Source organism: Eptesicus fuscus, chromosome 1, assembly GCF_027574615.1.
Source record: "Eptesicus fuscus isolate TK198812 chromosome 1, DD_ASM_mEF_20220401, whole genome shotgun sequence".
In the NCBI taxonomy this organism is placed as follows: Eukaryota; Metazoa; Chordata; class Mammalia; order Chiroptera; family Vespertilionidae; genus Eptesicus; species Eptesicus fuscus.
Window position 1 is genome coordinate 126,671,762 of NC_072473.1, and position 20,251 is coordinate 126,692,012.

Sequence of the window (20,251 nt, forward strand, 5' to 3'; positions counted from 1 at the left end):
AAATGTATATATTAAATATATTTATATAAACGTATACATAATGAAATTATACACATATATTTAAACCACATGTATATATTACTTGTTAAGAAAGAAAATGAGCCCTAGATGGTTTGGCTCAGTGGATAGAAGGTCGGCCTGGGGACTGAAAGGTCTTGGGTTCGATTTTGAGCCCAGGTTGTGGGCTCCATCCCCAGTAGGGGGCGTGCAAGAGGCAGCCAATCAATGATTCTCTCTCATCATGGATGTTTCTATCTCTCTCCCTCTCCCTCTCTGAAATCAACAAAAATATATTTTTTTAAAAAAAGAAAGAAAATGAAGGGAAGAATGAAGGGAGGGAAGAGAAGGGAGACTGGATAGGAACATGGCGCTTTCTGCTCCCAGACTTCCCCATTTGCCATCCTATACAATCCCTTCTCACCACAACTACAATGCCTCAATAAAAATTTATTCTATTCTGATCACAGGATTCCTTAGCCCTGTCACTCACTAATCACCTTCCTTCTCCCCACCAGCTGCCTCCAAACCAGCTCCTGTTCTTTTCCCTGAAAGACCCTAAGTCCCAAACCAGGAAGTCACTTTAGATTCATGGCCCTCCATAAAAGACAGTGAGATTAAACGATGATTAGTGTCACTGAGGTAAAGCAGTGAAAACGTATTTTATTCAATAACTATTGTCAGTAGGGGGAAAGCTGAGCTCCATTCCAGTTTGGACATTTTACAGGGCTGGGGGGGCTGGGGGGCAGGGATCAGTAGAGTCAGAGAAATGAAAAATTACAAAAGATTGGTCTGTGTCAATGCGATTAAACCAGCTGTATCTGCTAGCTGGAAGTTATCAAAATTAGGAGTCTATCTTCCCACAGATACTGGAAGACAGAGGCCCTAACCTTCCTGATTATTACATTTCAAGGGAATGACTCTCAGGACCTAGAGAAAGACACTTCTGAGTTGTAAGAGATACATACAAGTGTAATCCCTTTTTATCAAATGTTTTCAGAAAAGTAGATCAGGGATCTACCATTAGATTAGAACATACTGTAATTCTCCTTGCAGACAAGCTTTCTTTTCAGACAAGCTTCTTTTGTTTCTTTTTGTTTGTTTCTTTTGTTGTTTTTGTTTGTTTGTTTGGTTTTGGTTTTTTTGGTTAACCCTTACCCGAGGATATTTTTTCCATAGATTTTTTTTTTTAAGACAGAGTGGAAGGGAGGTAGGGAGAGGAAGAGGGAGAGAGAAAGAGATGTGAGACACCTCCATTTCCTGCACGCTCCCCAACAGGGGGCTAGGGATTGAACCTGTAACCTAGATATGTGCCCTGGACCAGGAATCGAACCCGAGACGCTTCAGTGCACAGGCTAATGCTCTAACCACCAAGCCACAGCGGCCAGGGCACAGACAAACATTTTAATGAAAAGTTGGGGTCAATGCAGAGCTGGGAGTCATTCTAGGGGTATGGCAAGCCTCTTACTGCAGGGGTTTGGACAGAGTTATGTGCTGAGACTTCTAAATATCTCATTAGTCCTTTTCTACAATTTGTCTACTCCTTTCAATTCTTACTGATGTTGTTTTTGTTCCAGCTGTTATAATACCTGGCTGGGTAATTGCAATAGCCTCCTAAGTGATTTTCCTACAGTGGCAGTTCCAAAGGAGTAGGGAGTGGGTGGAATAATCTAATCTTCATCAGTCATCTCATCCCAAAAAGGCACTTAATGTAACTAATATGTTACATTAAGTAAACTTGTAATTATAGGTTCTTTATGTAAAGGCAGCTTTCAAACATAAACCCCACCCTCCTCACCAGGCTTCACCAGCCGTATTGTGCTCTTGAACTGCTGTTTTATTTATTTATTTATTTATTTATTTATTTATTTATTTATTTTTAATATATTTTATTGATTTTTTACTGAGAGGAAGAGAGAGGGATAGAGAGTTAGAAACATCGATGAGAGAGAAACATCGGTCAGCTGCCTCTTGCACACCCCCTGCTGGGGATGTGCCCGTAACCAAGGTACATGCCCTTGACCGGAATCGAACCTGGGACCCCTGAGTCCGCAGGCCGACGCTCTACCCACTGAGCCAAACCGGTATTGGCCGTTTTATTTTTTAAAATAATTCTTTATTGTTGAAAGTATTACATTTGTCCCCCTTTTTCCCCATTGACCCCCTCCAGCCCGCCCCCCCCCACCTCAGGCCCTCCCCACCCCATTGTCTGTGTCTATGATCCGTGCATATATGCATACAAGGTCCTTGGTTGACTACCTCCCACCCGCCTGCTCTCCCCCACCTTCCCGTGAGCTTTAGAAAAGTTCGCTGCCTCCCTGTTGCTGGTCTCCCTTTACCTCTTCTCCAAATCATCACTTTCTTCTGCCCACTCTCCCTCTTTCTATCAAGGACCATGATACAGCTGGTACAGAGAAAGAAAGGGAAGGTAAGGGATGAAGATGAAAAGTGGGAGAAGTGGGGAGTTGGGAAGAGAGAAGGTAGAGAGGAGAAAGGTGAAGAGGAAAGAGGAGGGATAGGGGTAGGAGGATGGTTGTGAAAGAAAGGGATTTGAAAAATGATTGAGGTACTAAACCAAATTAAGATTTAATTCCAAAGAATGATGAATAAGATTGTTGGTACAATACATTCCTATAGAGGTTAAGATTCTGGTTTCTACCCAGATATCCCTTGCTGCTTAGTATGTTTACATTTTCATTAAAGAATCTTGCCTAGATAAGAGATGAAGTTTGCTTTTTATTTTTATTTTTGTCAAATTGCTTGTTAAACTTGTAATTATAGGTTCTTTTTAGAAAGCTCTGCAGGCTTATTCATGCATTCATTCAACAAATATTTATTGAGCAGCCAGGAAATATGTTAGATGCTAGAAATACAAGCATCCCTCTATTTCAGGTCCCACTTCCTATCAGTGCTTCTATCTAACATTCACTATACTCAGATACACATAAACACACACATCCCAACACAGCAGCATTCTGTCTGTCCAGAAATCCTACCCCATATTTTTTCAACCATCCACCTCAGCAAGAAAAAGTAGTATAGACCCATAAGATCCAATATGATAGGTTTCTTTTTACTACCATACTTTAGTTAATTTTGTCATCTTTATCCTCAACCATACCCAAGAGTCTCCAATTCCCAACTGTCCCTCATAACTCCCTTGCCCTTCTTTCTTCTCCACCCTTCTCTGCTCCTTCTGACCCCATAGCTATCATTGCTATTTCCCAGAACCGCATGAGTTTATTACTATATCCTGCTGGAAGCTCTTTCCTCCACATTCCCACCTCTTTGCGTGAAATATCAGGAAATGATCTTCCAGCTAACTGGACTTAATGATTTGATGAATAATTTCTAATGGAGGTTTTTTTTTGTCTGCCTGCCCAGCATGGAAGGAGCTTAGAAATTGCCACTCCATGCTAACAACAAGCAAAAGTCTGGCCAAACTGAAAAATACATGTCTTCTTAGAGTCACCAGAGAAGTAAGTCACAGGGAAAACCAATGCCCCTAAAATTGGAGAGACAGACAGGCAGATGTAGAAAATGATAACTCTCCAGAACAGGAGCCTACACACAGAAACCTCTATGGCAGTGGTTCTCAACCTTTTTAATGCCGTGACCCTTTAATACAGCTCCTCATGTTGTGGTGACCCCCAACCATAAAGTTATTTTCGTTGCTACTTCATAACTGTAATGTTGCTACGGTTATGCATCGTAATGTAAATATCTGTGTTTTCTGATGGTCTTAGGCTCTACAGCAGCGGTTCTCAACCTGTGGGTCGAGAACCACTGTGTCTATGGGAACCACTACTGGGATAGGAAAACCTGAATTGCAATTGATCATTTTCGGGACAAGTCTGAGAGTTAAAAACTCTAGGGCAGCCCAGTCATAGGGGTCCTCCAATCTTTTGTGAGTTTTACTTCCAGGAACTCTATTAGATCCTCACAGTGAATATCAGAGGAAAATATCCTCCTGCCATTGGCAGGAGGATGGAAAAAGTAATCATTTTTTAAACAAACCAGATTTTCTTTTCTTCTTAACAAGGCTTTCTCTCTAAAGAAACGATTTTGCTGGGATTTTATCAGAGTGCCTGGCCTACCAGAGGAAAAGGAAATGCCCAACTCCAGCCTACTCTAAATACCCTGTTCCACCTAAAGGGGGGAAAAAAACCCTGAGAAGCACTGGTGAAGTTCACAGTCTAGGGCAGTGATGGCGAACCCATGACATGCATGTCAGCACTGACACGCGTAGCCATTTCTGATGACATGTGACCGCTGACTCTAGTCGCAAATGTTTCATCCTCCTCTATTAGACACTCTGTGCCAGAGGTCTGTAGGCCAAAACAACAGAAGTCTGGCACAGAGCGTCTAGTTCTGGGACTTCCGGTTAAGCCGGGATCTTTGCCCTCACTTCCGCCGGCAGAGCAGGGAGCAGCAGAACGCAGCGGGGGGACGCATCTTTGGGGGCCCTGCCATTACCAGTAACCAAATAACAGTTAACCACAGCAACCATTATCTACTGTTCTGGGGTGTCATGGATTTCTAATCCATCATTACTGAGATAAGTGAGGGGGAGGCTGGGAGAGGCGAGGGTTTGTGGAGTGCTATGGGTGCCATTTCCCGCCATTAGAAATAGCAGCAGCCATTTTAATTCACATAAGGAACACCATCTTGCTCCATAGTGCAGACTCCATTTCACCACTATTACTGTTGTGCATCCGTATTAACCCCTATTTCTGCTTATTAACCCTTCCCTTTCCTAAAAGACAGTTATATGCACCATTTTGTGGTTAGTTAGGCTAGTTAACCCCTAATTGCCTGCAGGCCTAGCAAGCTATCTATAATTCTATCTTTTGTCACTGCTCTCCTGATAGAGAACCCAAAAAATAAAAAACTAAGGTTAAGTAAAGGAAGTGGTAGTAGCAGTGGCCGACCCTTTCAAGAGACATGGACCGAGATGTATGGCTTTATAGAAAAAAATGGCAGATCATTTTGCATTCTATGTACTGAAACGGTAGTAAGCAGAACGTGGAATATAAATAGACATTTTGAAACTAATCATTCCCAGCTCTTGGAAAAAAGTGAGGATGAAAGGAAGGAATACATTTCCAGGCAACTACACCTTTATAAGAGCCAATCTAATTCCATCCTTAAATTTATGAAAGGCTCTACAAATTTAACATCTGCAAGTTTGAGCATTGCTTACTCTATAGCTCAGCATGGAAAAGTGCTCAGTGAGGGAGAATTTATTAAAGAAACTCTCCTAAGATGTGCACCAGTTCTGTTTCACAATATGCAGAATAAAGATGCAATTATTAAGAGAATATCTGAGTTACCACTCAGTAGAAATATCATAAAAGACCGAATAATGAGACTGAACACAAACGTACAACATCAATTAAAGAGAGACATAAGGAAGTGTAAATATTTTTCGATCTCTCTTGATGAAACTACTGATGTCACATCACATGCTCAGTTGGCCATTATTGGTCGATATCCTGATGGTCTCACAATGAGAGAAGAGTTGATAAAGTTAGTATCAGTGTCAACAAGTAAATCAGGAAGCGAAATATGTTAGGTTGTTATACAAACATTTCATGACCTAAGTAAGCATTGATATCTCTAAAGTTGTGTCAGTGATGACAGATGGGACACCAAATATGGTGGGGGAAAAAGTCGGATTTGTCAAATTGTTTACAGAAGCTATTGGACATCCGATTGTGCCTTTTCATTGTATTATCCATCAGGAGGCTTTATGTGCCAAGGCAGGACTCACCGACTTAAACGACTTAATGTCAGTTGTTACAAAAATAGTTAATTTAATAGCTGCTCGCCCCCTTCACAAGCGAGAATTTTTGGCACTTTTACTGGAGGTTGATTCCACCTACAGTGGACTGCTGATGTATAATAATGTAAGATGGCTGAGCCGAGGCAAAGTTCTTGAGCGCTTTGTGGAGTGCTTTGAAGAAATTAAGGTATTTCTTGACGATAAGGATCTGGGAAACTTTCCTCAGCTTAATGATGATAAGTGGGTAAACACCCTGATGTTTTTTACAGATCTCTCTGTTCATATTAATGAACTGAACTTAAAGTTACATGGTTTTGGCAAAAGTATTGACGTTATGTTTGAATACATAAAAGCTTTTGAAAGTAAAGTTAAAATTTTCAAGCGAGATGTAGAAACTAAAACTTATAAGTATTTTCCTTGAGTAACAAAGTATTTTGAGAAGGCCAGTGCAGCTGTACAAAATGAAATGGAACTCTAGCATATGAAGTACCAGCATGTTTTAGACTCGTTACTTGACCAGTTTAGTGATAGATTTAGTCAATTTAGAAGTCTAGAACAGACCATGAAAATAATTAAGTATCCTGATGTAGTAGTCTACAGTAGTTTGGAATTAAATGGTTTCCAATGGATGCAAATTGATGATTTGGAGATGCAACTTGCAGAATTTCAGGACAGTATCTGGGATCAGGTGTTTGTCGACTTGAGGCCAAAGCTTGAGAATTTGGAAAGGTGCCGCTTGGAGAATCAAGAGGGGTGCCACTACGAACAGGAAATTTGGAGTGCCTGGAACTGACTACCAGACACTTTTAGCACCCTGAAAAATATAGCAATGGCTTTACTCACAATTTTTCCCTCTACATACTTTTGTGAGGCCTTATTCTCAGCATTAAATAATATCAAAACCAACAAAAGAAACAGATTGACAGATGAAGTTAGTAGTGCTTGCTTGGGCTTGAAGTGTACAAAATACCAACCTTCAATTGAAGATTTAGCCAATGAAATTCAGCAACAAAAAAAGTCACTAATAGGCAGGTTAGTTAAAGAATTCCCCCTCCCCTTCACTTATCTTAGTTCACGGCACCCCACACAAGCTAAATAATATCAAGACCCCCCCCCCAAAAAAAAAAAAAACCGACTGACGGATGAACAAAGAAGTCACTAAACAGGTAAGTTAAATATTTAGTTTTTGGCTTATTAAATACAATTATATATAACAATTATACATTTATGTTATTTAAACTACAAATATCGCGAAATAATGTTTTTTCCTCAAAGTGACACACTACCTGAGTTATGCTCAGTTTTTTGGTGAAGTTTCACACACCAAGCTCAAAAGGTTGCCCATCACTGGTCTAGGGACAAAGACTGGGACCTAATTATAGTACTATAGATTCATCTCCCCTCCCCCCCACATTATCACCACATTCCTATTTACCAAAGATCCTTTCACCCAGTATATCGTGTCCACCTTTCAAAAAAATTACAAGGCATACAAAAAGGCAAAAAACACAGTTTGAAAGGACTGAACAAGGATCAATACCAGTCACATATGGCACAAATATTGGAACTACCCAATTGTGAATTTAAAATAATTATGATTAATTTGTGAAGGGCTCTAATGAAAAAATATATAACATGTAATAACAGATAGGTGATATAAGCAGAGAGATGGACATTCTAAGAAGGAATAAAAAAGAGATGCTTGAGATCAGAAAACACTATCTTAGAAGGGAAGATGTCTTGATTGGACTCATTAGTAGATTGGACATGATTGAGGAAAGGATCTCTGACCTTGAGGATATGTAAAAAGAAACTTCCAACACTGAAAAACAAAGATAAAAAGACAAACAATCAGAAAAGAATATTCAAGGATTGTGGGATAAATGTAAAAGGGGTAACATATGCATAATGGGGATATCAAAAGGAGAAGAAAGAGAGGAACAGAAGCAATATTTGAAGCAGTGATGGTACATTGAGAATTTATTGACTTTTTAATATTAACCTTGTATCCTGCAATTTTGCTATAATTACTTATTAGTTCCAGTTGTTTTTTTTATATATATATTTTTTATTGATTTTTTACAGAGAGGAAGGGAGAGGGATAGAGAGTCAGAAACATCGATGAGAGAGAAACATCGATCAGCTGCCTCCTGCACACCCCCTACTGGGGATGTGCCCGCAACCAAGGTACATGCCCTTGACCGGAATCGAACCTGGGACCTTTCAGTCCAAAGGCCGACGCTCTATCCACTGAGCCAAACCGGTTTCGGTCTCCAGTTGTTTTTATATTGATTTTTTCAGATTTTCTATCTAGATGATCAAGTCAACTACAAACAAAGAGAGTTTTATTTATTCCTTCCAGATCTGTATACACTTTTCTTTTTAATTAAAAACACAATGCCATTTACATTACTACAAAAAAGTAAACACTTAGGTAAAAATATTTTTTAAAATATGCACAATGTCTATATCAGGAAAACTTCAAACTCTGGTTAAAGACATTAAAGAACTAAATAAATGTATAGATAGTCCATGACAATGGATAGAAAAACTCAATATTGTCAAGATGTCAGTTCTTCCCAACTTGATCTATAGATTCAATGCAACCCCAATAAAAATCCCAACAAGTTATTTGTGGATATTGACACACTGATTCTAAAGTTAATATGGAGAGATAAAAGATCCAGAACAGCAAACACAATTTTGCAGAAGAACAAAGTTGGAACAGACACTACCCAACATCAAGACTGATTATAAGGTCACAATAATCAAAAGAATGTGGTATTGGCAAAAGATTAGACAAATAGACGAATGCAACAGAACCAAGAGCCCAGAAATATAAATATAGCCAACTGATCTTTGACAAAGGAGCAAAGGCTGTACTGTGTACACATGCAACTCACATACTGCCTTTGCTTACATACTTCCACAAGCCTTTAATCACTGTGTACTATGTATTTTCAACAAACAGTACTGGAACAGCTAGACACCCACAAGCAAAAGATATATCTAAACACAAACCTTACAGCCTTCACAAAAATTAACTCAAAATGGATCAGGAACCTAAATTTAAAATGCAAAGTTATAAAACTCAGAGAAGATAACACCAGAGAAAACCTAGATGATCAGAGGTATGGTGATGATGCCTTTTTAGATACAACAACAAAGACATAATTCATGAAAGAAATAATCGATAAGCTGGACATCATTAAATTTTTTTTAAAACTTCTTCTTTGCAAAAGACAACATGAAGAGAATAAAAACACAAGCCACAGACTGGGAGAAAGTATTTGCAAAAGACACATCTGATGAAAGACTGTTATCCAAAATATACAAAGGACTCTTAAAACTCAATAATAAGAAGAAAAACTTCTATTAAAAATGGGCAAAAACCTTTACAGACAGTTTACCAACGACAATATAAAGATAATAAATAATCATATGGAAAATGATCCACATCATATGACATTAAGGAAATGCAAATTAAAACAACAATGAAATACCACAATACACCTGTTAGAAGGGCCAATATCCAGGATACATGCAACACTAAATGCTGGCAAGGATATGGAATAACTGAAACTCTCATTGGCTAGTTGGAATGCAAAATGTTATAGCCATATTGGAAGACAGTTGGGTGCTTTATGACAAAACTAAACATACTCTTTAGTTTACCATACGATCGAGCAATTGTACTTTTGTATTTACCCAAATGGGTTGAAAACTTATATCCCCACAAAAACCTGCACACAGACTTTTATAGCAGCTTTTTCATAATTGATAGAACTTGGAAGCAATCAAGATGTCCTTCAGTAGGTGAATGCATAAATAAACTGTGGTACATCTAGAAAATGGAATATCATTCAGCACTGAAAAATAATAAGCTATCAAGGCATAGAAAGACATAGAGGAATCTTAAATACACATTACTAAATGAAAGAAGTCAATCCAAAAAGGCTATCTATTTTATGATTCCAACTATATGACATTCCCAAAAAGTCAAAACTATTGAGACATTGAAAAGTTCAGTGGTTGCCTGGGGCTGGGGGGAGGAAGCAATGAATAAACAGAGCACAAAAGGTTTTTAGGTCACTAAAACTATTCTATATAATACTATGCTGGTGGAAATATATCACTATACATTTTTCCACATTCATAGAATATACAACACCAAGAGTGAATCTTAATGTAAACTGTGGGCTTTGGTGATAATGATGTCTCTGCAAAAAGTCTAATAAACACAAATCAGGAAATGCAGATCAAAACTACAATGAGATACCACTTTTCACTTACTAACATGGCTATAAATAACAAACAAAAAAAAACCACATTAAAATAACAAGTGTTGGAAAGGATTTGGAGGAAATGGAATTGTATACATGTCAAAACTTATTAAATTACATGCCAATTACATCTAAAAAACTGTAGTAAAAGGAAATATTTTATCTCACCTATCAGATTGCTGATATGGAGCATACTTGACAATGCTTAGGGCTGGTGTTAGATGTGGCAAAGCATTTACTCTCCACACACTACCGGTGATATTATGAAATGACACAACTATTTAAGGAAGTCATGCTAGATGTATACATCAAAGTTTAAATGTGTAAAACCATCTGAGCCAGAAATTCCATGACTGGAAATATATTCTAAGTAAGTAAGTGGACATTGTTAGGGTATCCAAAGGAGGTACTACCGCATGAGGCCAAAAGTGATAAGGGATTATAAATTTATTAGGTCATCTGGATATCAGATGGACAGAGCCCCAAAACAGCGCTAGCACCCAGGGGTGGGGAGTCAGAGGTTTTAAAGGACTCTACACGGGCTTTTTCAGTGGGGAACTTTTTGGGCAGGTCTGGATCCTGGGAAAGTCAGGAGAGGAAAGACAATGGTCTTAAGTGGAATGTAGTCTTAGCCAGTGGAATGTGGTCTAAGCAAAAGGGAATGTCGGTTGTGAAGTGGTCTAAGGGTCAGTTCCCAGGGGAAGGGTAAGCAATTCAATTATTTGATCAGACCTAACAGACATATGTACAAATGTGAATAGACAGGATGACAGCAACAACATTGCTTCTAAATGTGAACAAATACTCTACATATTCAGCAGTCAACTTATGGTGAAATAAATTATAATACAGCTATAGAATGTAATATTGTGAACTAAAAATTTTATGTGTGCCTCGAGATCCTCAGGTCATGCATATGCAGGCAATAAAATTTGGCCCCTTGCCCTGACTGGTGTGGCTTAGTTGTTTGGGTGTCCTCCTGTGCACCAAAAGGTTGTTGGTTTAATTCCTTGTCAGGGTACATACCTGGGTTGCAGACTTGATCCCCAGTAAGGGGCGTGCAGGAGGCAGCCGATTGATGTTTTGCTCTCACATCAATGTTTCTCTCTCTCCCTCTCCCTTCCTGTCTCTAAAAAAATCAATAAACTATTCTTTTTTAAAAAATATATATTTTATTGATTTTTTACAGAGAGGAAGAGAGAGGGATAGAGAGTTAGAAACATCGATGAGAGAGAAACATCGATCAGCTGCCTCTTGCAAACCTCCTACTGGGGATGTGCCCGTAACCAAGGTACATGCCCTTGACCGGAATCGAACCTGGGACCCTTGAGTCCGAAGGCCGACGCTCTATCCACTGAGCCAAACCGGTTTTGGCCAATAAACTATTCTTAAAAAAAACAAAAACAAAACAAAACAAAAAACAAAAACAAAAACAAAACTTGGCCCCTAGAGATAATTGTTTACAACAATCAAAATCCCACATTCCTGTATCCATTTTAACTTCCAGGTCTTCAAAAATATCGTTCCATTTGTATGAAACACCTTCTGAATTTTCCTCTGCTTCACTCTTACTGAACTTTCAGGTCTCAGTCTACTAGTAAAGGCAACTTATTTACTCAGAGATAACTTCCTGGCCACACTTAATTAGGCTGATTTCCCCTGGTTCATGCTCATATAGCTCATCCAGATTTCTCCTAATCAGAACCTGTCACACTTAGCTTTTTCAATTCTTTGTCTCCACTAACAGACTGTGACCTCACCCTTAAAATCCCAGTGAGTAGGCTGACACCTGGCGTATAATAAATGTTTAGTACGTATAATTCCAAATGAATAAAGTGCCTGGCAAATAGTAGGTATTCATTAAATGGTAACATTTGTATTGCTACTACTGTTTTATTCTGGATTAGACGTTATAGAAGGAGAAGAGATAGGAAGTCAATGAGAATATTACAAGTTGCTGAACAGCAGGAAAATTTAGATATTGAGGGTGAATCCTGAGGATAGTGCTGAAATTTTAGATATAACTGGAGACACTTTAAATATATATATATTTTTTATTGATTTTTAGAGAGGAAAGGAGAGTGTGAAACATCAATGATGAGAGAGAATCACTGATTGGCTGCCTCCTGTATGCCCCCTACTGGGGATCGAGCCCACAACCCCGGGCATGTGCTCTGACATGGAATGGAACCCTGACCTCCTGGTTCATAGGTCAATGCTCAATCACTGAGCCACAAGGGCCAGGCTACAACTGGAGACACTTTAAAGGAACACCTACTCAGCAGACCAGAGACAGCTATTATTATTTACTAGAGGCCTGGATTCATGCGCCAGTGGGGTCCCTCGGCCTGCGGGGATCAGGTCAAGACTGGCTCTCCAACATCCCCCGAGGAGTCCCGGAGTGCGAGAGGTCACAGGCCAGGCTGAGGGACCCCACTGGTGCATGAATCCTCTAGTATGCATATAAGATCTTTGGTTAATCTCTTCCCCCCCTCCCCCTCCCCCCCCTTCCCTCCGAGATTCATCAGTCTGTTCCATGTTTCCATGCCTGTGGTTTCTGCTCCTGCATTGAGTGTCTGCCTCCTGGTGGTCAGTGCATGTCATAGCTACCGGTCAGTGGGTCAAAAGGTACGCTGGTCACTTAGGCTTTTATATGTAGATAAATGTACCACAAACCAGACATTATTCTAAGAACTTACACCTATTAACTCATTTAATCCTCAACATGATTTCACAGATAAGGCCATTGAGGCACAGAAAGATTCAGTATCTTTCCAAGGTTTGCAGTCTTGTGTATGGTGGCATTTAGATTGATCCTAGGTAGTCTCCTTTCAGAGCTCATGCATTTAACCACTGTGTACTACTGCCTTCCCTTAGACGACAGAGGAGAGGAGACACTGTGAAAATCTTTTTTTCATGACCAAGGAGAGATGGGTTGTATTACACAGTTTTATAGACAAGGTAAGGAGAAAGAGACCTATGGAAGACGATGTACTGAGTAAGGGTGCAGATATCCTGCCTAACACTCCAGTGTTCTCCTCCATGGAGCCATCACTTTGCCTGTTTTTCTCTAGTGTTTCTCTTTCTGCAGGACACCGTGTGGGCAATTATTCACACTTAACCTAACAAGTAACATAGTGGTACAGAAAGTATGCATTTCGTGTGGAATAGACATAAAGTATTTCTCACCGAATAGGATGTCTGTCAAAATTTGAAATAAAATTCTATGTATCCATAGTAAAATAATTTATAGTAAAATAATTATATACAAGGATTGTTTTAACTATGGAATATTGTCTGGAAAAAAATGAAAGATTGAAATGAGCTTTAGAAATTTGAGTGACTTTGTTTTTCTCTATTACTTGTCAGCATTGCTGATCATGATTGCATAGTACATACTATATAGCTGAAGAACAAAGGAATATAAAACTCCAAAATTGTCACAAAACTGTGGAAGAAAGGGAAGGTGAGAACTCCCAGAGAAAGTCTCAGGACCTAACTTTTGGCTCCATGCTCAGACTCCCTTCCAAGTCTTCCTCCTCACTAGAGTTACCAGCTTCAGTTTCCTTTTGTGTATATGTTTGTTTGTTTGTTTGTTTGTCTTAGATATATCACATCCTGGCCATAGAATCCTCATCTACTTATCAGCACTTCCCTCTGTTAATCAGATTGTTTGAGTTGAAAATCTGTCATGTGACATTGAGATGACATAATCTAAAGAGAGTGAGCCTTTGTGAGTGCACAAACACCTTTGTGTGTAAATGTACACACAAAGTATGAGAAAAAATTAAAGAAAATTATTAACAATTATCTGTGGGAAGGTTGGTGAAACCATGTAGAGTCCATTTGTTTAGAGAGCACAGATACTCAAGTTCATGTGCCGCTCAATATTTTTGAATGTTATGGGATCCAAGATGGTGGGAGAGTACATGGAAGCTACAATCACTTCCTCCCAGGACCACACTGGAATTACAACTAAATTACAGAATAATCAGCCTGAATAACCAATTGAAAATTAGCTGAACAGAGTCTTATAACCAAGGATTTACAGAAGAAGCCATATTGAGACAGGTAGGAAAGGTGGAAACACTGCAAGGGCTGGCCCTGCACCCACATATGGCAGTTGAGAATCTGGAGGGATATCTCAGCTGCAAAGGTCCCCCCAGAGGAGCGAGGAATCTCAACCCCAGTCTGGAGCACCAGAGCCAGGAAGGGGAAGTGACATAATATCTGCTGTGAAATTCAGTGAGGATTCTATCTGCAGGGAAAGACAGAAGTGTGCTAGAGAAACAGGCACCCTCTTAAAGGGCCAGCTAACAAAATTTCCTTTGTAGCCACTCACCCTGTTCCCTGGTGACGTGAAGGCATCTTGGAGCGGACTGGCTGGTGTGGGTTCAGGGATCGTGTTGAAGGGACAAACACCAAGGTCTCTGTGCTTGGCCCCTCTCCTGCACCAACTGCAGACGCCATCTTTCCTTTCCTGGGTTGAGCACTCCACTCAGTATATAATCAGCTTTGGGGAATGCACTAGCCCCACCCTTCTGACTCCCGATGGCCCCACCCTGCCAAGCTCAAGCCCTGCAGAGTAGCCTGCTGGCTATAGCCAGCCTGGACTGAGGTATAGACTTTCATGCAGGGATCTCAAGGAAGTCTAGGCAAACTTGGCAGGGAAGTGGCAGAGACACACAAGAAGAGTCTAAATTGTGTGACTCTAGGGCAAGGGCCATTTTTCCCTCACACACTTGAAAGACTCCACCATTCCTGTGCATAACCTTCCCTCTATAAGGCCAAATCTTGGTCTGTTTTAGCCTAATGAACTCTGCTGGTCTCACCCCAATAACTGCCTGAGAGCCCAACCCATCAGAGAGGCCTGTGGGTTCCAGGAGGGTGGTGGCTGTCCCTGGTGCAGTCTGAAACTTTTGCTGAGTGGCCTCAAAACTACCACTGTCACCAAGTTTGAATCTGTATCAACCTGGTAAACACCACTTGCTTCTACATTGTGACTCACTGAGAGCGTACCATATGCAACTCACATACTGCCAGAGGCTCCTTTAGTGACTGAACCTAACAGACAGCCACATGTGACGGTGAATCTCTAGGTGCCTTGGGCCTTTTGCTGACCGGACCCTGGGCTCAGTACTGACGGAAGATGGCCTTGCTATGCATCTTGACCCCTCCCATGTGCACCAAGGCCCAGCAGAGGGAGCCACAAACTGTGGATCATTTTTTGGCTCCAGACAGATAGCCCAGGCCCAGTCACAAGCAGTGTCTGAAATGACCTGCACCATAGTCTCTCTCAAGAAGCCCCAGAACTAACACACCAGGTGGTAGACTTCAGGCCACATCAGAGGAGTCAGGTCTTGCATAGCACTATGGTTAGGGTCAATCCTCATAGTCAGCCAGCCTGAAGGTCAACCCCAACCATGGACAGGCCAACAGAATCAAGCCTAAACTATAACAGGAGAGCTCATATAACCTACAAAAGATACATTCCTGCAGCACCTAGCTCAGGTGATCAGGGAGACTAGACTACTGAGCCACATAGGACATCTACTATATATGGCCACCAAACCAAGACATAGCAGATCTACATAATACACAGAAACAAATACAGAGAGGAAGCCAAAATGTAGAGACAAAGAAAAGTGCCCCAAATTAATTAACTGGACAATTCCTCAAAAAAAGAACTAAATGAAATGGAGGCAACAATCTACCAGATACAGAGTTCAAAACAATGGTTATAAGGATGCTCAAGGAACTTAGGGGAAAAATGGGTGAACTCAGTGAGAACTTAAAAAAAAAAGAGAGAGAGAGAGAGATAGTAAACATTAAAAAAACACATAAAAACCATAAAAAAGAACCAGTCAGAAATAAAGAATACAATATCTGAAATAAAGAATACACTAGAAGGAATCAATAACAGATTAGGTGAAGCACAGGATGGAATCAGCAATTTGGAAGACAAGGTAGCAGAAAATACCCAATCAGAGCATCAAAAAGAAAAAAAAAATGAAATGAGGAAAGTCTAAGGGACCTCTGAGACATCCAGCATAGCAACATCCGCACCATAGGGGAACCAGAAGGAGAAGAGAGAGAGCAAGGTATTGAGAACATGTTTGAAAAAATAATGGCTGAAAATTTCCCTAACTTGCTGAAGTTCAAAGTCACACAAGTCCAGAAAATGCAGAGAGACCCAAACAAGGTGAACCTAAAGAGGCCCACACCAAGACACATCATAATTAAAATGGCAAAGGTTAAAGACAAAGAGAGAATCTTAAAAGCAGCAAGGGAAACACAGTTAGTTGCCTACAAGATTGTTCCCGTAAGACTGTCCGATGATTTCTCAACAGAAACATTTCAGGCCAGAAGGGATTGACACAACCACAATGGTATGAAACTAGAATTCAACCACAAGAAAAAAACACACAGAAAAACACACAAACACATGGAGGCTAAAGAGCATAGTATTAAACAATGAGTGGGGGCCCGCTAAAGAGGAACTTATTGGATGAGGAGGGACTGGAAGTGGGGTAAATCCAGGAAGAAGTCTGCTGCATAAATCTAGATAGGAAACCCTGTAAGTCAGAGTGGTGGTAACAGGAACTCTGACATTAATGACCCAGAGTAGAAACAACAATGTCTGTGGTATCAGGGGAAGTGAGCCAAAAATCCTGGCTCTATCATCTGTAAAGGATTTGATATCAGGCCAGTTATTATGTCTGTCATTACATGAGATGCCTCATATTTTCATTGGGCATTCTAATGAGTGTGACCACCTAGAGATAATGCACATTAAGAATGGCAGAAGGAAGTTACTTATTATTGATATCATGAATAATAACAGGCTGAATCTATTATATATGGTGAGGAAAGAAACACAACATGGTTAATAATAAGTGTTTTTGTTAATGGTTATGAATAAATGTTATTTCAGTTAACAGCTGGGAGATCTTTAATGTAACTGCTTATTTATTTTATTTTCATGAGGTAGATATTTCACCTCCCTCTCAGAGTCATTCCAACCCTTAAACAGAAAGCATGAAGGACTAGGGTTCCCAAGGAAAAGGCATGTCCAGGAGTAACCAGGGATGCACTCTAAAGCCTACCAGTGATATGCAACTAGGTCCACAGGAGCAGACAGGCTGATTTCATGAGTATAATATTTGGCAGTTTTTGTTCAGATTATCCCTGATATCACTTGACGTGAGTCAGTACCCTGAAGACCCCAGAGAATCTTAGGGTGAATTTTAGGAAGCACCATCACTCCTGTGATAATGCAGAGTTGGCTAATTAGCTCACTTTTAAGTGAAAAAGATAAAGGTATTAAGAGGAAAAAAAGAAAAGGAACTCATAGACACAGACAACAATATGATGATTACCAGGGGGAAAGGAGCATGGGAGGAGGTAGAAGACAGTAAAGGGGGTGGGGGGGATAAATGATGACGGAAGAAAACTTGACTTTGGGTGATGAACACACAATGCAATGTACAGATGATGTAGTATTATAGATTTGTACACCTGAAACCTATATAATTTTATTAACCAGTGTCACCCAAATAAATTCACTAATTGTTTTTTTTAAAAGAATGATACACGGTGCTTTCCTTAAATACTCCTTTCTCAGACGGTGCAAATATTGACTCATTGCCCTTTGGGGCAGACCAAGACAAGCTGCAGGGACAGAAAGGCCTGTGAGCAGACAGGTGGAATTTAGATACTTGGAGACGAGAGGGAGGGAAATTCAGACAGAGGAAACGGTGAGCAAAGACCTGGGGTGGATAACTTCTGAATATGCCCCAAATCACAGTCAGATTACCGAATGAAAGGAAGAAGTCAAACAAATCAGGTATTCGGGCAGACTGAAGCCGAGAAACCTCAGAGCCAACCTACACTCCACCCTCTCCCCATTTCCCACTTTCACCCAATCAGACTCTAAAGCCTGTCCATCATCACCCTTAAAATGCCTTTCTGCCTCTCCATCTCCATGGCAACCGCCTTCAGGCTCATTTTCATTCCCTCTGGCTTTTTATCCTAATTGCTTCCTGAGTGACCTTCCAGACAATGGTCCGCTCCTCTGTAAGGCAGCCAATCAGTGCCCTGCTTGATCATCCCGTGAATACACAACATTTTAAAGGCTCTGCGTCTCTTGTAGGCTGTTTGCTTTTGCAGCTCTATGTCCTCTCATCGCCATGTTATCTGGGTCTTAGATGGGCCCGTGAATTAATTAGTATACACATGAATGCCTTCTGAAAACAGGGCGAGTGAATGAATGCGCTGTGTAAACCAAGACAGGAAAGGAGAGCTAGGAATAGCGGATTCCTTCCAAGAACCCACGCCCCTTCCCCACCACCACACAAACACACCCTGCCTGCCTTCCGTGGGAATGGAGAAAGAGACACATTCCTTCCCAAGGCCCGCGAGCCAATCCTGTACTAGACTGAAAAAAAATACATGATCCCTGTGCATTTCTCCTCTGCATACCCCTGACCTCGCCAATCCCTAGCCTTCATTTGGGATCTAGCCCCACCCCTGCAGGGGCCAGCCCCCTTTCCTATCTGACAGCGGAAGTCTGGGTGGCGGAGCCGCCCACTTCCTTTTGAGAGTTCGGGGAGTGCGTGGCAGGAGAGGCGGAGCCAATTCTGCCGAGCATTCTCGCGCGCTCGCGGCTGGGGCGCGTGCAGGTGGCGGTTGTTCCCGCAGGTGGGCTCGCGTGGGAGTGCGCGCGGTAGCTGAGACCGTCTGGCTTCTTGCTACAAAGACTCTAGTGGCGTTGGTGGCTTCAGCGGTAGCCCCTTGTGAAGGTAGAGACAGTCGCTTTCTGCAGGGGTACTAGGCATTCTTCCCTAGGATTGCTGTAGGCTCAGCGCCCCTAGCCAACGACATGCCACGGGGACGAAAGAGCAGGCGCCGCCGTAACGCAAGGGCCGCAGAAGAGAACCGCAACAATCGTAAGATACAGGCCTCAGAAGCCTCAGAGACCCCGATGGCCGCCTCTGTGGTCCCGAGCACCCCCGAGGATGACCTGAGCGGCCCCGAAGAAGACCCCAGCACTCCAGCGGAGGCCTCCACCACCCCCCAGGAAGCCTCCAGTACTGCTCAAGCGCAAAAGCCCTCGGTCGCCCGGAGCAATTTTCAAGGCACCAAGAAAAGTCTCCTGATGTCCATATTAGCCCTCATCTTCATCATGGGCAACAGCGCCAAGGAGGCGCTGGTCTGGAAAGTGCTGGGGAAGTTGGGGATGCAGCCTGGCCGGCAGCACAGCATCTTTGGCGATCCAAAGAAGGTGGTCACGGAAGAGTTTGTGCGCCGAGGGTACCTGATTTATAAGCCGGTGCCACGTAGCTGCCCCGTAGAGTACCAGTTCTTCTGGGGACCTCGAGCACACGTGGAATCAAGCAAGCTGAAAGTCATGCATTTTGTGGCAAGGGTGCGTAACCGATGCTCCAAGGACTGGCCATGTAATTACGATTGGGATTCGGATGATGATGCAGAAGTTGAGGCTATCCTCAATTCAGGTGTTGCAGATTACTTCGCCCCTTAGGGAAATCTGGCACACACCCCTGGGTGTGTGTGGGGGAGCGGGGGGGGGGGGCGGGGCGGGGTGTAAAGAGCTTCACAGGTACCCCAAGGAGTATATCACCTGGGTTCTCAGTTGGATATTATGGGGAAGCGGGCGCGCTGTGTTTGTATTTGTGATCAGTGCTAATAGTTGGAAGTGCGAAAAAGACCGTTTGCTTTGGATATTGTAAAATGTTATTCGCTTTAATACAATGTTGTTTAAGGTCACACAATATGTTTAAAATACGATTGAAGAAAAGGTATTTTTCTTTTTTTTTTGTCTTTTGATTTAGTGTAACAGTTTTGCTAACGTTATACAATGAAGTCTTTTCATCATATTCCGTGATCTGGTACCTATTTTATAGCATTGAATAGTCTGTTCTTTGAAATAACCAGTAAAATGTGAAAGAAGGATGGGGCGGGGGGGGGGGGATTCGTTTATGTCTGACCTATCTGAAAACCTTTGTGTCTGCTGTTGTGTAAAGAAGACTTAAGACTCCCGTGATGTTGCTTAGTTATTGCAGAATATAGGGAAAAAATAAAAGCATAATGTCGAGGACACCTTGCTCATTTATTGACCACCAGTCATGTGTGAATCACCAGTGTACACCCTGAAAATACTCATTGG

The 20,251-nt window shown here is 41.4% G+C and overlaps 1 protein-coding gene across 1 annotated transcript; it reads left to right on the plus strand.

Moving 5' to 3' along the window:
* Window positions 1–18,690: 18,690 nt before the first annotated feature.
* On the plus strand, window positions 18,691–19,628 carry MAGEH1 (MAGE family member H1). The gene has a single exon (XM_008158312.3). The coding sequence runs from the start codon at window positions 18,947–18,949 to the stop codon at window positions 19,604–19,606; it is 660 nt and encodes a 219-aa protein (XP_008156534.1). The 5' UTR covers window positions 18,691–18,946; the 3' UTR covers window positions 19,607–19,628.
* Window positions 19,629–20,251: the final 623 nt, after the last annotated feature.